The sequence below is a fragment of the Watersipora subatra genome, chromosome 11, assembly GCF_963576615.1.
Source record: "Watersipora subatra chromosome 11, tzWatSuba1.1, whole genome shotgun sequence".
Classification (NCBI taxonomy): Eukaryota; Metazoa; Bryozoa; class Gymnolaemata; order Cheilostomatida; family Watersiporidae; genus Watersipora; species Watersipora subatra.
The window spans coordinates 41,714,085-41,733,576 of NC_088718.1; the positions used below are offsets into that span (position 1 = coordinate 41,714,085).

At 36.4% G+C, this 19,492-nt stretch overlaps 1 protein-coding gene across 2 annotated transcripts in view; it reads right to left on the bottom strand.

Annotated features, from left to right (window-relative positions):
* Positions 1-4,459: 4,459 nt before the first annotated feature.
* Positions 4,460-19,492, bottom strand: part of LOC137408477 (galactose-3-O-sulfotransferase 3-like) — a 98,944-nt gene continuing 83,911 nt past the window's right edge. For both annotated transcript variants that reach the window (XM_068095018.1, XM_068095019.1), the window contains 2 exons: positions 13,624-13,879; positions 4,460-4,676 (listed from right to left, as the gene is read on the bottom strand). In XM_068095018.1, the coding sequence (XP_067951119.1) occupies positions 4,464-4,676; positions 13,624-13,879 (469 nt within the window). In that variant the 3' untranslated portion in view covers positions 4,460-4,463. The remainder of the gene's footprint in view (positions 4,677-13,623; positions 13,880-19,492) is intronic.

The window sequence follows — 19,492 nt, forward strand, 5'->3', positions numbered from 1 at the left end:
TCTGGCTTCAAGATTTGTTTCCTTTTGACTAAACAAGTTTCAGTAGTTTTGTTATTATTTTTGTTAGCAGGTTGTTTTTGTTGATTCGAGCACCTGCCTTTATTACTGGTCTGCTAATAAATAATTAAATTAATCTATTGATAAGCTAAGTTTTCAGAGAAGCATTACTAGTTCTGACCAACAAAATGTTTAGTATTAATATAAGTAAAGGGTTTTGAATAAATGGTGTTAGCTAAAGAACTTAATACTAAAATGATGTTAGAATATCATAACACAAATGTCTAAATATATAAATCTCAAAAACCATCGTTCGGTTCCCCCTGCAAGGCTCGACATTCAACTAGTATTTGTTAAATATAAATGAGGATATTTATCGTTATTACAGCTCTGTTTAATAAGAGTCTAGTAGCTGACCTCTGCATAGACCTCACTCATCAGATAACAGTGGTTAGTGGGGTAACCTAATAAGTAAAGTCATATCATGTAGTACTATATTATATTTTACTAACTTTTCAATATTTCATTATGCTACATTATAGCAGTTCAAAGTTTACCTGCTATCAAACTTGAATGTTCACCAGAAAAATAGCGATACCTAAGTTTCAGATCATTTGCATTGCTCCTAATTGATGATTCTGACAAAAAAAGTAAAACTTCTGCATGTAGGACTGAATTAGATTAACATGTTCTAAAAATACCTGTTATCTGTAACTGATTCTCTATATTTTTGTTTTTAAGGGGTGGTATAAGTCTCAAGCCATCAGCTTTATGTTTTCTATATAGTGTAATAAGTTTATTGCACCGTTGCTATAATATATATAAAGATGCATGATGAGACGTTGCAAAGATGGCATGTTACCATTTTATGAACAGCATTACAAAAGTGCGACAATAAACATAACTGTCCAGAAGACCCTCGAAAGCCATAAATCCAACAGTCAAAAGCAAGAAAGATATAGCTTTTCTTTTAGTAGACATTTTAGCAGCAATCAGAAGACCTGGTAGAATGAGTTTGGAGAAAAAGTCCGGCAGATACTTTCTAGTTTTTTTAGAAGCGTGGAATCACTGGGTACCTTTTAAAACCTACTAATGCGAAACATGAGTAACACTAGTGCCAGTGAATAAAGGATTGGAAGATTGATGCTTTATAATTGTGGAATATTGTGAGTATTATGCCAACTAGCTGGTTGCTCAAGTCCAATATTATAAAACAAAGTCTCAGCAAACAATGATGTACCCTTTCAGCCTGTGCACAAGAAAAGTGTGTAAAATTTGTCATTCTATATATTAAAGCGCTACTCACAACAAATTAAAACATTTTACAGAAAGTATATATATTTTTTAGCATTTATAATTTTGTTTGTTTTTTTAGGTGATCTGACTGCCAAGATGTTTTACAATTAAATCTGATCAAACTTGATCTTTGTTAAAATGCTCTTAAGAAAGAAGATGTTCTTAGATTTTCCGAAAATGATATCAGTAGTTAAACGTACTGCTTGCACGTAATAAATATACATTTTCAACAGCATCAGGTGCTCTTAGGTTCACACAGCATTTAGACAAAACCATTGGGAAAAAACACTAACAAACCTAGTTTCAAACCATTTTAACCAACAACAGCTGTATCTGTGGCTATCTTTAAAGTTTTATTTCAAGAACTGCAATCAAATACAAAATAAAATATACCTATGTCAATAGAGATGCATAAGACTGCAACTTGAAAGCAATAGCTGATGGCATAACGAGAGGAACAAACAGGAAGTAAAAGTAGCCTTTTAAGCCATGATTTTTCTACAATGTTTTTTGGTGGTATTTCAAATAGTGTGAATGGTCATATTGTAAAGGTTTTGTGCAACCTTCACTTTCCTCCACTAGTACAAGACTCGGTGTATGAGTTTATACATATATTTCTGCTTAGTTCATCAAGGTGTACAAAAATGCTCAAGTAACAGGGAATGAACAGGCCCAGAACAGCTCTGCTCTCTAGCACAAATGTTCAGGCTTCTATAGCGGGTAGGCCCCGCCTCTCCTTCTACTTGGCTAGGCTTGACCTGGCTTGGCTTGGCTTTGGCTTGGCTTGGCTTGGCTCTACTCAGCTTGGCTCAGCTTGGCTTGGCTTGGCTCTACTCTGCTCGGCTTGGCTTTAACTGGCCTAACTCTCATCTCATTATTCTGCCTGACTGAGCACAGCCCGGCTCGGCTTAGCTCAGCTCTAGGCTCAACTCTCAGTGGATCACATTCCACAACACTATCGTTGTCATCGTTGCCATCATCACTGCCATCAGTATAATTAAATAGGTTCTACTACTACAATAGGTATGGTCATTTGAGCTATTGTATTTCACTACATGTGGTATATACCTGTCTATTGAGAAAAATGCTGCTTGTTTACAACTTATTTTCAAGACTCAACCAACGACTTTCTTAGCCACTAAAACTCTTATGCAAGCAGCTCTGTATCAATAAGCTTTGTGATTTGGGAATAACTTTGCACACCATAATTACATAAACTAATTTATACCAATTTTGCTTAGCTTGATTCTCAGAGTGTATGTGGATGGTTCTTTTGGTTTAAGGTGTTAGTCACTTCTCACAAGTACACAATAACTACTCCAAGGGATGACAAACTTATGCGTGTATTTATACTGATTTATATCTGTGAATCTATTGTATATAACATTATTCATTGTAAGATTACTCAGTGTCATCATCACTATTGATAATACTGCTAATAAGTAATGTAAGTGTGAGCCATATGGTAAAATAATGACTAAACATGTCACTTCATGATACAAAGTCATGAAATTTACCGTCAAAACATGTAATGTAGAAGTTGTAAATATGGAGCAACCAATTTTTTAAAATAGTCACTGTCACCAAAAATAGCCAAAACAACACTTTAGAGTAGAAAATATGCAAACGTCAACCAGATTGCGTTAATAGCTGTAGACTAAGCTACCGTTTTTATTTGAATATGACGCATTAAATTTGGACTGATGTTCAATCGAAAGTGAGTATACACAATTAAATATGGGTAGTTAGATAAAGAGGTTTTTGAAGTGGATCCCCTGGTTCACAGTTATGTTGTCACATATGGGTGAAGAGGCATACTGTAAATTGTATTCAAATTTATTGTTTATGCTTGTCAACACCGCTAAAATACAACAAAACAATAAATTGATTGTCAATAATTGGTTGTTGAAAGTATGTTAATTATACAGTTGATCATCTGTGAAGCCATTGCCAACATATAAAATAAAACACACAAAATGAAGGATCTGACATTTACTTAAATAACACATCCAGGAGATTGCTAAATAGTATATTATTCTCCTTCTGGTTAATTATTGCTTATATATGTATATAATAATAGCATAATGATGAAACTTATACACAAATAAAAAAAGTATCAGCATTGAAATCCGAGCTAGAAAAAATACTATTTTTGCTCAAATGTTGTCAGAAAAGTGGCTTCAAGCACACCTAATCCATTGTACAACACTATGGCAAGTCAGACAGACCACACAAGACCCAGAGACCACCCAAGGTCAACAGATCAACTGGCATTTAATCTAGGCAGAAGCAGTGAATCATACAAGGTGTCTGGGTTGTGAAGCGCCTTATCAAATTAGGAAATTTAACAGAGACAAGCAGAACCTTACAGTTTTGCTTGATAAATTCTATAAGTTGTCGAATGAAATGCACCGAAATGTTTTTTGTAGCAACTCCTAACACAGGTAGTGCTGTTTGTAGCTTTGATTACGCAATTATATTCTGCATGAGCATGTTTCTGTTATATATCGTGATCACCTTATAAATCAATTGTGGCATGTTTCCATTTATCTCCTATCATGCAACTGTTACCAATATTATTATAATATTATACTATTATTGCTATATATATTTTCTTAAAACAGCTGGTTCCGTTCTGAATAAATTATAGCAAATACAATCACTTGTTGGAAACAGCATTTTGTTGTTGGCATCAAAATGCAAATATATAACAGTTTCTATAGCCGTTATCTGGCTGATAAACCATAAACCATGTTTTACCAATGTACATAATTCTACCAATTTACCAGTCAATAAATTTTTGTCATGACTTCATATCGTCAACTGTAGTTGTTACTTACTGTCCTAGATCTGAGCCAGAAAGCGAAAAAAAGTTTGACGCCAGCCTTCATTCAAAAATTCAGGGTACATGTGCAAACGAGTGTGCGTTATACTCAAATAAATTTGGTAACTACTTTAAATTGATCTTGAAAAAACAAATAGGATCTTTAATAAAGATGGCTGAGTTGATTAATGAAAATCACAGTTATGCGTCTTTGATCGATTTTTTTTAATTTTCTGATATGAGATTAGCAAAAACAATACAGAGATAGTAGAGAAAAGTGAAATACAAACAAAACTAAGAATAGCTAGAAATCTTACTACAAATACGTTTTTGTGCTATATTTAAACTAAAAGGTGCATTTTTTATCCGCATAATCATTGATCTGGTTTACCATGTTTCTATTTGAGCTCGGTAAGCGGAGGTAAAAACAGAGCTGAGGAGTGACAGTCAAAGCTTCATGCCATTCACTCGCAGGTATGACAAAGGCTCTGTCATCTAGTTCATGTTTTCTTGAACAGTAAGCATTAACTTCTCGGTTCAGCTCCTTAAAGTGTTTTACCTGCAAAATAACAGAATAGCTGAGAAAGAGACTGACAAACCAAGAAAGCTTTTTACAGCAGTATCATAAATTTAAGCAGCATTTTGATCTCTCAGCTGTACTTTGAGCGATGAGAAATGATTTTTACCTACATGTACCAGTGCCATCATCACCTGGCAGTAGCGTGATGATATGTCTATGACATTAGGAGCTATGCTGACATTATGACCTACTGCTGTCATTATGGCCTATTGCTGATATTATGACATTGACACAAGTAGTAGCAGTGAATATCTCATATCTTTATCAAAATAAATTCTTACAGTTAACTACAATGGATGACATAAATCATTACAATCGAGTATCACATCATCATAAGCTATTATGCCTTAAATGGAATAAAGCCGAGATTTTGACGTTTTTGTCGGTTATGGAGCACTATTTAGAAAGAGCCTGTGAGGTTCGTTGCCCGTTAAGATCATCGCAACTCGCTTTTTTGACTCATCCAAATAAGAAATGCTGGATAAGGTTTGCTAGGGAGCCAAAATATTCATCCAAGTACTTTTCAAGCTGCAAGAAATCTCATACCATCTACAGAAACCGAGGTGAGAACATAGCAAATTCACTTACTCCATCATCGAATGGATAATCAAAGGATTAATCAATCAAGAAGTAAAAGCATTATTAAACTGAAGATTCTGCATTCTCTTCAAATCATTCACGTGCAACAATCATGTACAGTGAATGCTCCTATAGCGTATACCTCCTATAATGTAAAATCCGGATAACATATAAAATTTATGAGAGGTTTTTGCTTCGTAGTATGTAAAAAACTTGATATAACACTCGTGTCAAATAGAGTGAGTTCTCTAATTTGATTTCAATGTTAATCTATCTAGTGGCACTTGCAAAAGAAAATTGACTGGCCTATAGCATTATATCTACTATATATATAGATATATATATCTCAAAGTTTGTCACGTGTGTATGAGTGTACGTGTGTATGTATGTGTGTATGTACGTGTGTATGTACGTGTGTATGTGTGTGTATGTATGTATGTATGTGTGTATGTATATGTGTATGCATATGTGTATGTATGTGTGTATGTGTTTATGTAGGTATGCATGTAAGTGTGTACGTGGGCGTGTGTGTGTACGCGGGCGTGTGTGTGTGCGTGCGTGCGTGTGTGTGTGTGTGTGTGCAATTATGTGTAGGTATGTGTGTGTGCATATGTGTGCGCGTGTGTATGCATGCGTGTGGTGTGTGTAGTGCGTGCGTGTGTGTGGTGTGTGTGTGTGTGCGCACGTGTGCGTGTGTGTGTGCGTGCGTGTGGTGTGTGTGGTGTGTGTGTGTGCGTGTGCGTGTGCGTGTGTGTGTACGTGTGTGTATGATCAATCTCATTGGTTTTATAGACCATGATTGCGATAATTGTACAATAAGTTTAAAAGGTGTACATCTTCGACATTCATCTTTAATGATTGGCTTATTTTTTCTAACAGCAAAATATACTCTGCAATGTAAAACTAATTACAAATATTTTATACGTCTACAATAAGGCAAGACCCTAAATTATGTATACTACAAAAACAGCACTACTTGTTCACCGTCTATCTGTACCCAGGGGTCAAGGTTAAGATAAAAGGTAACTTTCAACAATACTTTAACTCGTGACAGTCAGGTTGGTGGACCGACGCTGTAACACCTGTGCCAATCGATCGTCTTTTTATTTAGGAACAATTGCTCAGCAATTATCTGTTTTGTTGACACCTCTGATGATCTATCACAACGAACTCAATTGTTGCAAAAGCTGTATAGAGATAGTTGTTGGCGAGTTAAATTAACTTAAAATCAAGTTAAAGAACTCGCTTGATTTGACAATTTACGTTATATGAAACTTTTTACACAGTACAAAGCATAAAATTCACATAAATTATTTACGTTATCTAGAATTTACATCATAGGAGGTATATGTTTTAGGAACGCCTACTGTGCTATACAACTTTCATGAGATTCAAATTTGCCACGATTAATCATCAGATGTGTCGAAAAAATAGAAAATAGAGTAGCTGACCAATTGTCCCACGACCGAACGCGAGCGAAGCGATTTTTTGGGAGCTTTATGATAAATGCATATGATAAATAAATGCATACACCACTCACAAAAAATTATCTGTAAACGACCGTTACCAAACCCTTGTACTGAAATCCCATCAAAAAATTTAACCCTTTTGTTTATAGTTTTTTTAAGTATAATAATGATACAAAAAATATATAAACATATTTAAATATGTTACCAAGTCTTTGAAAGGCTGATGCAATATCCTAAAACTAACCCATCTGATCGGATTATACATAAATAGACATATTAATTTGGCCTAAAACTGCCATAAAAACTTGTCATGGCTTTTTGAATTAAAATTATGACCGGCCAACAAAACGCTGATAAGGCCATGCGACAGAGAGTAGAACTATTAAGTCATGCGCATTTCCCCAAAAAAGCATCCACCTTTCACCAGTCTATGGCATCATCCAATTGCCGAAGGTTTCTGTAATTAACGTAGAAGTACTGAAAAGTAATTGTTTCTTTTTTGCCGATTCTACCAGACTCTGACATTTTGGACAGTTATACTTTGGTAATCCACCTGATGTCCAAAGCAGTGAAAGTGAAGGAAATGACCATTATATTTTCCTAATGATTTTTATAAGGTTATTACAATATTTAATTGTAAGAATAATTATTCGATTTTATACATTTATTATAAGATTTAGCTATTAGAATAATCATTTGAATTTACAAGATCGAAGTATATAGTGACCGATGGCGTGCAATATGTTACTGTTATTAATTTTCTAAAGATTTTATCGATGATACTGTGGCTGTGCTCAATATCGCGGTACTGCCAAGCCATTTTTAATATCTGCACAATTAAGTAATAGGCCTACATTTTTTTATAGATATACATTTATTTCTATGACAACCAGCTAAAATCTGTTTAGATTTTCAATTTCAGCATAATCTTTCAGATGTAAATACAGAAATCTAGATAAATATCACAACTTCTTGATATTGGTTGCTACGACCAATGATGTACAGCCCCCTAGCCTGTGTATATTACACAGCAGCTTGCCATTTTACTTCTAATATTGCATTTCTCCTATTGCAGGGAAGAGATAAAAGCATAGTATTTTCCTTTCATTAATGCTGTTTATTGTACATAGTAACACCCAGTACATTACAGCTACCATTGCAGCTACCATGGCAGGTCTCCTATTGCACTGCAGTGCCATTTGACTGCTAATACTGCATTTCTCAACCAACAATACCCTTTGTTTTTCCATGATCACTTTGGTCGTGGGCTGTATGACAGAGGAATTTCTAGTTCATATATACTTAAAGACGATCAATTAATGCAGGTGTAACAGCGTTGATCCACCAAACTGAATGTCACGTGTTGGAGTATCATTGAAAGTTATCGTTTGTCCTAACCTTGATTACTAGGTATAGATAGACGATGAACAGTTAAGGTAGTATTGTTTTTGTAGTGAAAACATTTTTTTGTTATGTTTTATTGTTGACGTATAAAATATTTGATATTAGTTTTACTTTGAAGAATAGACTCGGCAGTTTGGAAAAGATAAGCAAATGTTTGTAAGTGATTGTCGATGATGTGTGCTCTCTATTAATTTATTGTGAAGTTAGTACAATCATAGTCTATAAAACCATTGAAACTGATCAGCAAAAAGAAGAACAGTTGTCGATGCAAACCAATAATACTGCGAGTACAGTACAGCCAACAAATTACAAAAATCTAAGTCAATTTTTTTTCCTTTTTGCGGGGCTAAATGGGTGAGCTTGGAAAGATTTTAGAACAAAATAGGCAATTTACGTGTATTTTACTGTTCATATGACGTAAAATCCCTATAAGGTAAACGATCCTGAAACAGATTAATTACATTGTGGGATGGCTTACTGTATATAAAACCAAAATGTTGAAGGAAGAAACCCAAACTCATACGCCACTGCAGGTAGAGGTGGAACGAGACAGGTTTTTTAAGCTCGAGACGAGACTCGAGACACTGTCTTGTAAAAATTCGAGACTCGAGACACGAGACAGTAAAATAATGAGCATTTGGTGATGATTTCACTACACAAGTACTAGCTACTTGGTATATATAAAATTAATCAAACTCTTTTTAAATTGAATTTTCACCTGGTGTAAACGATTTAAATACAACATTTTAATAGTGATATGCATGTAGTTTTTGTAAACAAAAGTGACACAAACAGCTCTAAAATACCGAAGTTATATATTCTAAGAATTTTGAGCTTGATTGATCATAATTATTATAAACATATTGCTTTGTACATGTTTATTTTTACCATCTATTGAATAGTTCTTACTTTTTAATGTAATGAAACCGATAGCCGTCGCTCTACAAAGAAATACCGCAACTAAAAGAACACACAATAACACTTTCATTCTTATCGTTTCATTAATGTTAAGTTTTGTTTGTGTATTAGCTGTAGTATGTGAATTATATTTAAATTGTACTCATGAAATTATATTAATTACTGTATACATGCACATGTATATTCTTATATTGAACTAACAAAACGTCATTGTTAACCGAACACGGACTATGGTCGACACGGCCTTTCGTTCGTTTCTCTGTGTCCGGGCAAGTTTTACCCGCGATTGTTAGTATATACGTAAAAGAGGCCCGAATTTTATGAAGGGCAGCTGGCGTTTAGACACGATACGATAAAATACAGACATTTTACCCGCAAAAGACTTATTAAATTGGATTATCCGAAGAGTAATTAGATACGACCCGGTATCTGTTTTAAGGACACAACCGAACTAAAAAATAACAGGGCCGTTGTCTGGACTACATGATTAGACTCAGTGGCCAACGTAATCAGTAGCAACAGGTAGTTACGGACCGGGTATAACTTTGAAGGCAGTTGCCCGCAATCCATTACAATATATGGAGTTGTTGCTACCGCAAGAAGCCATGTTTTAACAACCGTGCGCAGGCGCTTTAGTTCTATTTCCTGTCTCGAGTTTGGCAATAGTTAAGTCGAGACGAGACCGATACGAGATGAGACAGGTCGATACTCGAGCCGTCTCGTGTCTCGTTCCACCTCTAACTGCAGGACATGAATTAAAAAGTTTAGAAATTAGAGACCTCTCAGTTCCCCCTGTATATTCAAATTTACCCCACAGGGAAATTTTTTTCCCTGGTTGGGAAACCTAGTCATAAATTATATGCATTTATTACATAGAGCTCAGGTAAGTTTCTCAGTAATAATCTTCTCTATGAAGGCCATTTTTTTGGAAAAACTTTGTCTTACTTATTATTCTAAACAGCCAATGGAGTCCCTAAATTGTTATGCTACGAAAATTATAGGTTATCTAGTCAAACATCTATTCTAATTGATAGGTTGTAAGGCCTAAGGACCACCAAATGGATATGAATGATACTACTTGCAAGAAAAAGTAAATGGGTCAAGATAGCTGTGGTAATGACCATGATGAAAAAATCTACCATACCACTGACATATGTCTGAAAATGTTCTAAAAGCAACACAAATAACGTGTTCTGGTAACATTAAAGGAGCCAAAAGTTGGTTGTACTGTCGATACAAAATAGTGTCAAGTAGCATTGTGTCGTGATAGCTTTGTTTTCTAGATAAATAAGATCAGTGATGAAGATGAAAAATGAAAGGTTATCAAAAGCTTTTATACAGAGACTTGCGATCATTGGTCATGCGTAAATTGCAAATGTAGAGAGTAGTCATGGTTACATATAGGCGCAATGGTCAAATATCATATGAGTATCCTAATGGTTTTACCATCAATTTTATGTGTTCCCTTCGACTCCCATTCACTTGCTAACATATCCTGGTTTGCTCGTAAGCATGTCAATTACAGATTCGCAACTAATTTTCCATGTGTGATTTTCTCTGCTAGACTCTTGCCATATACTCTGTGAAGGTTTGAATGGTGCAGCTTATGCACTTAATAAATACACTAGACTGTATTGTTATGTAATCCGTTTAACACTGTTTGAACAATTCATCGGCGAATGTGCTTCAAACAGAATTCTGAAACTTGTGCTTGGGAGAGGCTTTTTTAGCCTAAAAATTAGATGTTGTAAGATCTGACAAAAGACCAAAAGAACTAAGCAGGTTATAAGACTGCAAATGGGCTCATGTATGGCTCATAAGACATCTGTAATTGCAGATACATAGACCATGTAGGTACAGCAACAACAGCTAATTAAAGGCATACAGTAGTTTGATGTATAGTTTATTATCTATATGTACAATATGCAATCAAGTGGAATTATATTTTATAAGTACATGCCAACCAACAATAATCTCTCTCGTTTTTCCAGAGGAATGATTAAGTGAAGAGTATGCAAAGTTTTTAATGAAGTATGCATTCACCTTTTGATTGGTGAATCATTTGATTATTTATTAAAGGACGAAATAGATGAGTTTGCTGAATTCTCACTTTAGTTTCTTGAGATTTGAGATTCCTTGCAGCTTGACAAATTTTTAATAGTTAGCGTAAATTGTACACAGCATTTAATAAAAGTTTTACAGGAGACGAGCAGTTCGAGCTGGTAAGTTAGTTCTAACTATTTTCCAATGGACCTACCAGTCTTTTTGTAGATACTGCTCTATTGCTCACAAAAACATTCTATAAATGGTTTGATTTCATAAGCAAAACTTATTGACTAGCTTTTGATCTACGGCGTTTTCGTGATGGCTGCAAATAACTGTTCATTTTTTTGTGCTTTTAAGAGCTTGTAATTGCATTTCCATATATTTTGCACCTAAATCACAGCAGAGTAAGTCATGGTAAATCTGTTGATACCAAAAACTCGTAGTAGGAATTTTGTTGCACGTAAACCTTCAAGTAGAAATAAATCTTTACTGCTACTACGAACGTTAACGACGGTTTCTAACCAGACGATACCGGAAACAGGCCAAGTACCTAATTGCTACCGCTGAGCCCAAATAACTGTCGTATTAAAAAAATCTAGATTTTTTTCTGCAGAGCCGATAGGTTGATTTGGCTAAATACGCGTTGTAAAAAAAATTGCCTATGTATTTCCAGTCACAGTTTAAGCGACTAATTATCGCTGCCTAATAATAGTATCACTGGTAGGTGTAATTAAAAAGGTAAGAGATGCTCCGATCCTTTTGTTCAACCTAATACCCATTATACCACACAATCCTACTTCCTTGGTAAAAAATGACACAAAGATTCTCTGTGGCAACCAGACTATGAGCCAATTAAATAAAATATATGATTTGACAAATAGCGTTTAAATTAAGTTTCTTTTCTAAGTTGTTAAAGCAAACTAGCAATGATATTTTCAAAATAGTTGTTCAACGCTGTATGTTATTCGTTTTTATAACTTTTAATTGTAAATGGTAAATTTTTAATAACATTCTGAGCTGTTAAATATTGCCATCTTGCTACGCACCAAAAATATCAGTTCTAGAAATGCAGAATCGAGTAAAAATCAACTAAAAAACTACCTTTTAGACAACAATGTGAATGATATTCTTTAAATTATTTTTTGTCACTTCTTCTTGCTTTAACAAGTTCACTGATCGTTTGTTTTAATGCAATATCTTTCAAGTATTTAATATACTATTTCTGGTCTACATGTTTTTCAAAATAATTGTTTCGCTCTTTCTTTCACACTCCTGGTAAAATTTAAAAGCAAACATGTTAGCTGGTTTTAAAATTCTAGAACTTTTTGCAGTAACTGCATATTTATTAGACATAAATGTACGATTCTCCAAACTCTGCTCAGTTACAAATGCTTCTTGCTATGTGAACTTTTTTTCTTGCTATTCTGTTTTAATCTGTTTTTCTGTTCAAGTTAAGCGAACAGAAAAGTCAGAGCGTTAAAGCACAACATTTTTTATTCAGTATAACTAAGGTGGAGCACAACCCTTTTGAAATAAGTGGTCTTCAGAGGATGACACATGATACTGTGAGGAGGTGTTAGTTAAAGGGAAGCATGAGAGATTCGACAACTTTACTGATAGTGTAACACAGAAAAAAAACTGCAGATCTGCAGACATGCACAGACTGTTTATTATAATCTATTTTAGGTTTAAGTTTGTTAAATTTAAGCAATCTGAAGTTTGTATAGATTTTTTCATTGTTATGTCTCTGCTTCCCTGTTTAGCAAAATTTTATTTTACTCACACTTCTGGTAAAAACTTTTGTTATATTCTGCACACTTACAACGCGCACCATAAAGCTGCTAAAACTTAAAGTAACTGAAAACAAATGAGAACGAACTAATTCCATCAAAGAGAAATTTAAGGAGGCAGATTTCCAGTGCCCAGCAGAGCATGCTTGCCTTGCGGATCAGCATCATATTCTCACATACTAGCCTGCGTACTAATTGGTTAAAGTTGTATTCTCTCTTAGAGAAACAATTATATACCCAGAGTCCTAAAAATGGTAAAATGTGTATCAGCTCTCTTTTCAGCCTAGACTGGTCCACCTGAGGCGTGACTATCTTTGCACATTGAACCACAAAATAAAATTAAAAATTTGATTAAGTGTTTAATGTTATGTATATTTGAAGAACTCACTGTTGTGAAGATCTTTGTTATGTACATTATATTTTGATTTTGTAAATATTATGTATTGATCTACGTAACCACTTTGTAGCAAACTCTAAATGTTTATGGAAAATACAAACTATTGAATTCTCACCAACACATTACGCTCACTTGTTGAATAATATGCTGACAGAGTAGTTAATGTTCATGACCATTGAAAATTTCTTTCATAACCACATAAACAAGAAACTGCGTATTACATTACCTAAGTTCCGATCCGTTATCACCACTAGTTACCTCATTTACTTTTGCAAGTTTAAGCATAAGAAATCGCAGTAGTAAGTAACTCCTAAAATGCTCACCTCTTCCCAGAAATGCTGTTCTCTGAGCTCTGGATAGTTCCACCATGTTCGGTTCATGCCGTCATAAAGAAGTTTGTCTCCAAGGTTCACTTCTTTAGAAAGAATCTTTTTTATGGATTTTTTTGAGAGCTCTTCTTCGGAGTTTGCCATGAGCCCGTAAGACGTGTAAAAAATATCAAGGAAAGTCCAATGGAACTTTCTCTTCAGCAGAACTAGTGAAGCGTCTAGCTGGTCATAAAGCATTATAACATCAGCTCTGGAAAAGAAATGAAAGGACGACTAGTTCATGTGTCATAAATGAGATTTTATTCATAGTGAGAGTGGATATTCAGAGTATTTGCATCGTACGAGTGAACTAATTAGGGAAACTACAGTACATGTATGTTTAATGGTCAGTATATCCACATGCAAAGCAAGTACGCTGATGTTTGTTTACGATGCTGGTTGATAAGCATTTGTCATTAAAAAGCATTAGCTGATGTAAGAAGGTTAACACACTTTGTGCATTTTTTACACTTATGCTTTCTTACACTTTTTCTGCTTATTATATGAGAGGTTTTCATTTTTCTTACCATAACATTTTGTTGGAAGGCTTAAAAAGCATATTCCAGGTTGGCAGAGTTTCACTTGTTTGTATGAATGACAAAAATGTGGCTAACAGTGAAATACAGTTACAGCTGGCCACACATCTACTAGTCTAGTTGGTAGAGGGGGTCTGCGTGCACCCCCCGGAAATCAATTTCTAATTGATGTCTTCCTATGGGGAAAAATGTGTAGAAAACAGTTTGCTATGTTAAAAATTTGAAATATTGTCCCACGTGCCTATTTTATGCAAATTAAGCCGCCATTACATGAAAATACTAAAATCGCTATAACTCCGCCAATGCAACAGATAACTGCAAAAATAAGGTGTCTAGACCCAGGTTTTGAGGGTCTAGCATCAATATAAGACCAGTCTCATAGTGACCACATGTGTTCCTGACATGTAAGATATGCAAATTAGTGCCGCCATTACTGAAAAACCTATTTTTACCATATCTTTGCAAATGTTATAGCAATCGTGAAGAACGTGTTGTCTGTACCCTTGTTTTATGGGTTGATGTTTATTATTAGACTATATTTGAATGTGCCTTTTGCTTATTTGTTTTATTATAATGAGATATAGTCAGGTAATGAGAGATTCTGAGGGTACTTACCAATTAGTGTTTATTAAGCAGTGAAATATTTTTTATCATTTCATCATAGGTGGCAACACTTTACTGAATAGGAGAGGATGTGATTCATTGAATCCGTGTCATTTATATTGGATGAAGCAGTGTGTTTTTCAGCAATTTATGAATCATTCTAGGTTTATCTTTTCTAGGTTTATCATAATTTAGTCTGCTTATAGTCAGATAGGTAAAAGGTGTTTATATAATCTCTCAAGCTCTATTTGATAAGACAATTAATGCAATTACTTGCATGACTTAGTGTCATTGGTAGTAATATTTCAAAACACTTCATCATGTTGGTTATAGGCCTATACTTCTCATTTCAGAGTAATAGTTTTGGTATAAGTTCGCCATCATGCCAAAGCGAAGGAATGCTGAATCTGCCAGCACTGAACGCACCAGCCTGAGCAAAAAGCCTGCTTCACCTGCACCTGTATGCATGCTTCATGTGTTATCCATCTCAGATCATGGGCCTTTTACCCCACTCAGTAGAATCAAAGGAACTGAATTTGATAATCTAAAGCACCTTCATGAAATCCGGGACCTGCGGCTCTGTCAGCCACATGCATCTCCCTATCGTATGCAGTCTGTATGCGACCAGATTCCTGAAACTGTCCCCGAGGACCTTGAAAATAATGGGTATCACCGTCAGTGTTATCAGCGGTTCTCTGGCAATCTGCATCTTATAGAAAATAAGACAACTGAGGAACCACAGGCATCCACCTCGCTATTGCATTCACCTCGTAGACATTCAACTGGACCTGTCTTTTCAGAGGAGTGCATTTTTTGTGAGAAAGTAGAGATCAAAGGTGCTGATCGAAAAACTGTACGACCTGTCCATTTCTCATCTTGGAGAAACAAGGAAAATGCATGGGAACAAATTGAATCGAGAGCTGAAAAAATGGGCATGTTTCGGCTTCATAGACGTGTGAAAAATGTAGACCTCTTTGCTGTAGAAGCAAAACATCACCCATCATGTTTGAGATCATTCCACACCGCATTTGCTAACTTTGAACACGGGGTTAACAGAGCAAATGACCCAAAGCGTACTGAACACGCGAAGATTTCGGCCGCTTATGAGAAGGCACTGAATTTTGTACGGGAGCACATTCGAACTCATGTCATCCAACGGAATGAAGTCCTGCGTCTAACATCATTGCGCTTGCTCTATATTGAAGAACTGAAACGCAATGGGCAGGAAAATGAAAACTACCGCTCAGAGAAACTCCTGAAACGTCTACAAAATGACTCAATCAAGGAGCATGTGTCCTTTCTGAAGGTTGATCATGACAAACTTGATGCAATTTCATTTTGGCTTGTGTACAATTCCAATATTTCGGTTAACGATGCTTTAGCACAAGCTTACACGCTTGGTAGCAAAGACAAATACCAAAACGCTGCTCTGCTTCTTCGCAGTAATATTCTACAGGCTTACAAAGACTCCAAAGTCCTCCCATTGCTGCCAACATTAGATGATATGGACCTCAGCTGTGATGATCTACTACCATCTGATCTCATTCGTTTTCTAAGCATGGTGATGTCAGGAAAAGAAGACATAGATACAAGTGAAAAGATGAAGCGACTGGTATTCTCCATTGGGCAAGACATTTGCCGTGCAGTGTCAGATGGAACTTCCACGCGGGCCCAGTTTCATGAAAAGACCCTTGAAATGGCTGGCCTTCTTGACGATCCTGACTGCCCAAGGGCTGGGAGGCATCGCGAGCTTGAGAAGGCAGAGATAAAGAAGAGTGAGAAAGCAGTTCAAAGAGTCATCACTGCTGTCAGAAACTTCACGAATCCATTCACAATCCCAGATAAGGACAGGCTCTACTCCTTAGCCTCTGGTTCTCCTACATCCAAGGATGTTGAGAGGGATGTGCTGGAAGCTGACGCTGTAGGAAAAGCTGCAAAGGCTGACTTTATTACACGTTTGCAGAGCGGCCACCAAGGAAGCTTCTTCGACCCAATCAAAAGGAAGAAACTCAAGACCATGGAGGCATGCAACAAGAAGATCAAGCTCACATCATCGCAAGGAAAGGTAAGTTTATATTTCATTGAGCAAGTTATGTATTGTTAAGGGACTTTTGTACAATCTGTATTACAATATAAAATTATAATATATATTGTTATTTCAGGTCATACAGTATCAGGAGCAAAGCAATGTTGCATTCCTTCTCCTTGTGAAGTCACAGTGCCTAGATGAACCAATTGACTTGGATGAACTCATGAAGTACAGCCTGATGCCAGTGCCTCCAAGTATTGGAACATCAGATGGATTTTTTGCGAAGACCAACAAAGCCACCATTCTGCACTACCTGATGGAAGAGTTCAACCAAGATGAGCTGCCTTATCCAAAGGATGCCCTATTCATCTAGGATGGAATGGCACTTCTCCATGTCCTTTCTAACTTGCCCCCGACCTGTGGGGAGATCTGCCTTCAGATACTTGACCAGATGATTGCCAAAAAAAATTTCTTGTTCTCAACTGACAGCTATTTTCCGGGATCCATCAAAGCTCAGGAAAGACTTCGACGTGGCAGCTCAGAGAGGATCATTCTTGCCGGACCAGCAACAAGAAAGCCATACGACTTCAAGGTGTTCCTTGCAAATGACGACAACAAGAAGCAGCTCTGTCAACTCATGCTGCAGGTATGGAGTGGCCAACAGGCGGCATCTAGACTGGAGAGAACCGAGATGGCAGTACTGATTGTCGAGGGGAGAGCTCATCAGTTCGTTTCCAAAGAAGGCAAGGTATGTGAAATTGCACCTTTACTTTTAGGATGACTACATTCATTTATATGTTAATCCAAAATATGCTCAATGACCTTTTTTGTTTCAGGTCGAGGTGCTTGAGATGCCCACTATATACAGTAACCAGGAAGAGACAGATACGAGAGTGGTGTTGTACCTACATCATGCTGCTGCTCTTGGTTACAAGAATGCTGTGGTTAGAACCCCTGACACGGATATCTTCGTGATTCTACTCTACCATGCCCATGCTATCAAACTGACTGTGTACCTTGATACAGGATCAGGAAAGCAACGTCAGCTCATCAATGTATCTGAGCTTGCACAATCATTAGGGGAGGACTACTGTGCTACCCTTCTTGGCTTCTATGTCTTCACTGGGGAGGATTGTACCAGTGCTTTCAAAGGAAAAGGGAAGGTCGGTCCACTAAAAAAGCTTGAGAAGAACCCGAGATTCCACAAGGTGTTCAGAGAACTTGGGAATGACTGGAGCATAAATGGTCTAATGTTGAACCAGTTAGAACAATTCACTTGCTTGATGTACAGCCAAAGTCGTGATTTGTCTGTGGATGCCGTCCGATCTAAGATGCTTCGAAAGATGGTAGGAGAAAATGAAAAATTAACATTGAAATCTAAGGTGGACTTTGCTCGCCTCCCTCCATGTCTTTCAGCATTGAAGCCCCATGTCCAGCGTGTGAACCACCGGGTTTGTTTGTACAAACGAGCTAACGAACCCATTTGTGAAAAGCCAAACCCCTACGACGAGGGCCAGGGATGGATAAAGACAGAAGAAGGCATGCTGGAACCATTGTGGTCATGTGGTCCAGTACTACCTACCTCACTAGTTGATCTCCTTGAAACTATTGATGATCAGGAGGAAACAGAAGATAATTGCGAAGACGAAGAAACAGATTCATTTGACTTCGACAGCGATGAAAGCGATGACGATTGAAGCTTGTGATGACAGGGAACATTTAGATGATTTCCAGAAGCATCTATATCTTAATTTTTTTTTCTTCTTAATGTGCAAATGACACTTGTGATGAAAAAACGACTGGTCTTATGATGTTCTTTCACCCTTAAAATACTAGTACAGGCAACACGTTCTTCACGATTGCTATAACATTTGCAAAGATATGGTAAAAATAGGTTTTTCAGTAATGGCGGCACTAATTTGCATATCTTACATGTCAGGAACACATGTGGTCACTATGAGACTGGTCTTATATTGATGCTAGACCATCAAAACCTTGGTCTAGACACCTTATTTTTGCAGTTATCTGTTGTATTGGCAGAGTTATAGCGATTTTAGTATTTTCATGTAATGGCGCCTTAATTTGCATAAAAAAGGCACGTGGGACAATATTTCAAATTTTTAACATAGCAAACCGTTTTCTACACATTTTTCCCCATAGGAAGACACCAATTAGAAATTGATTTCCGGGGGGTGCACGCAGACCCCCTCTACCAACTGTACTACTACCAATGATGTTATGTGTTTAAAGTAGTTTTTAAGAATCCTCTACCATTATTTTGGACGCAAAAAAATCAGTAAATAAAGGCCCGCTGTATCAACAATATTTTATCACTGTGCTGATTGTTAACAAAATAAGCTAATTCAAGCTATTCAAATGCTGTCTGAACCAACACCCACATACTTAGCGTGTTCCCGATCATCCTAAAAGCGTGCGTCAAATACAGCAGTTCTGAACACCTGTGCCTTAAGGGTCAAGAGTTTTTGACAGAATCTTTGAGCAGTTTTGTAAACTGCCCAATAGTGAACAAGCGACCAAAAGCCATTATGCCAAAAACATTTTTCCAAATAATCAGGTAGCTAATTAACTGTTGCATTTACATGTACTAAGTACTAGTATATGTACCTCACAGTATAATGTGCTGTGAGAGTTTGTC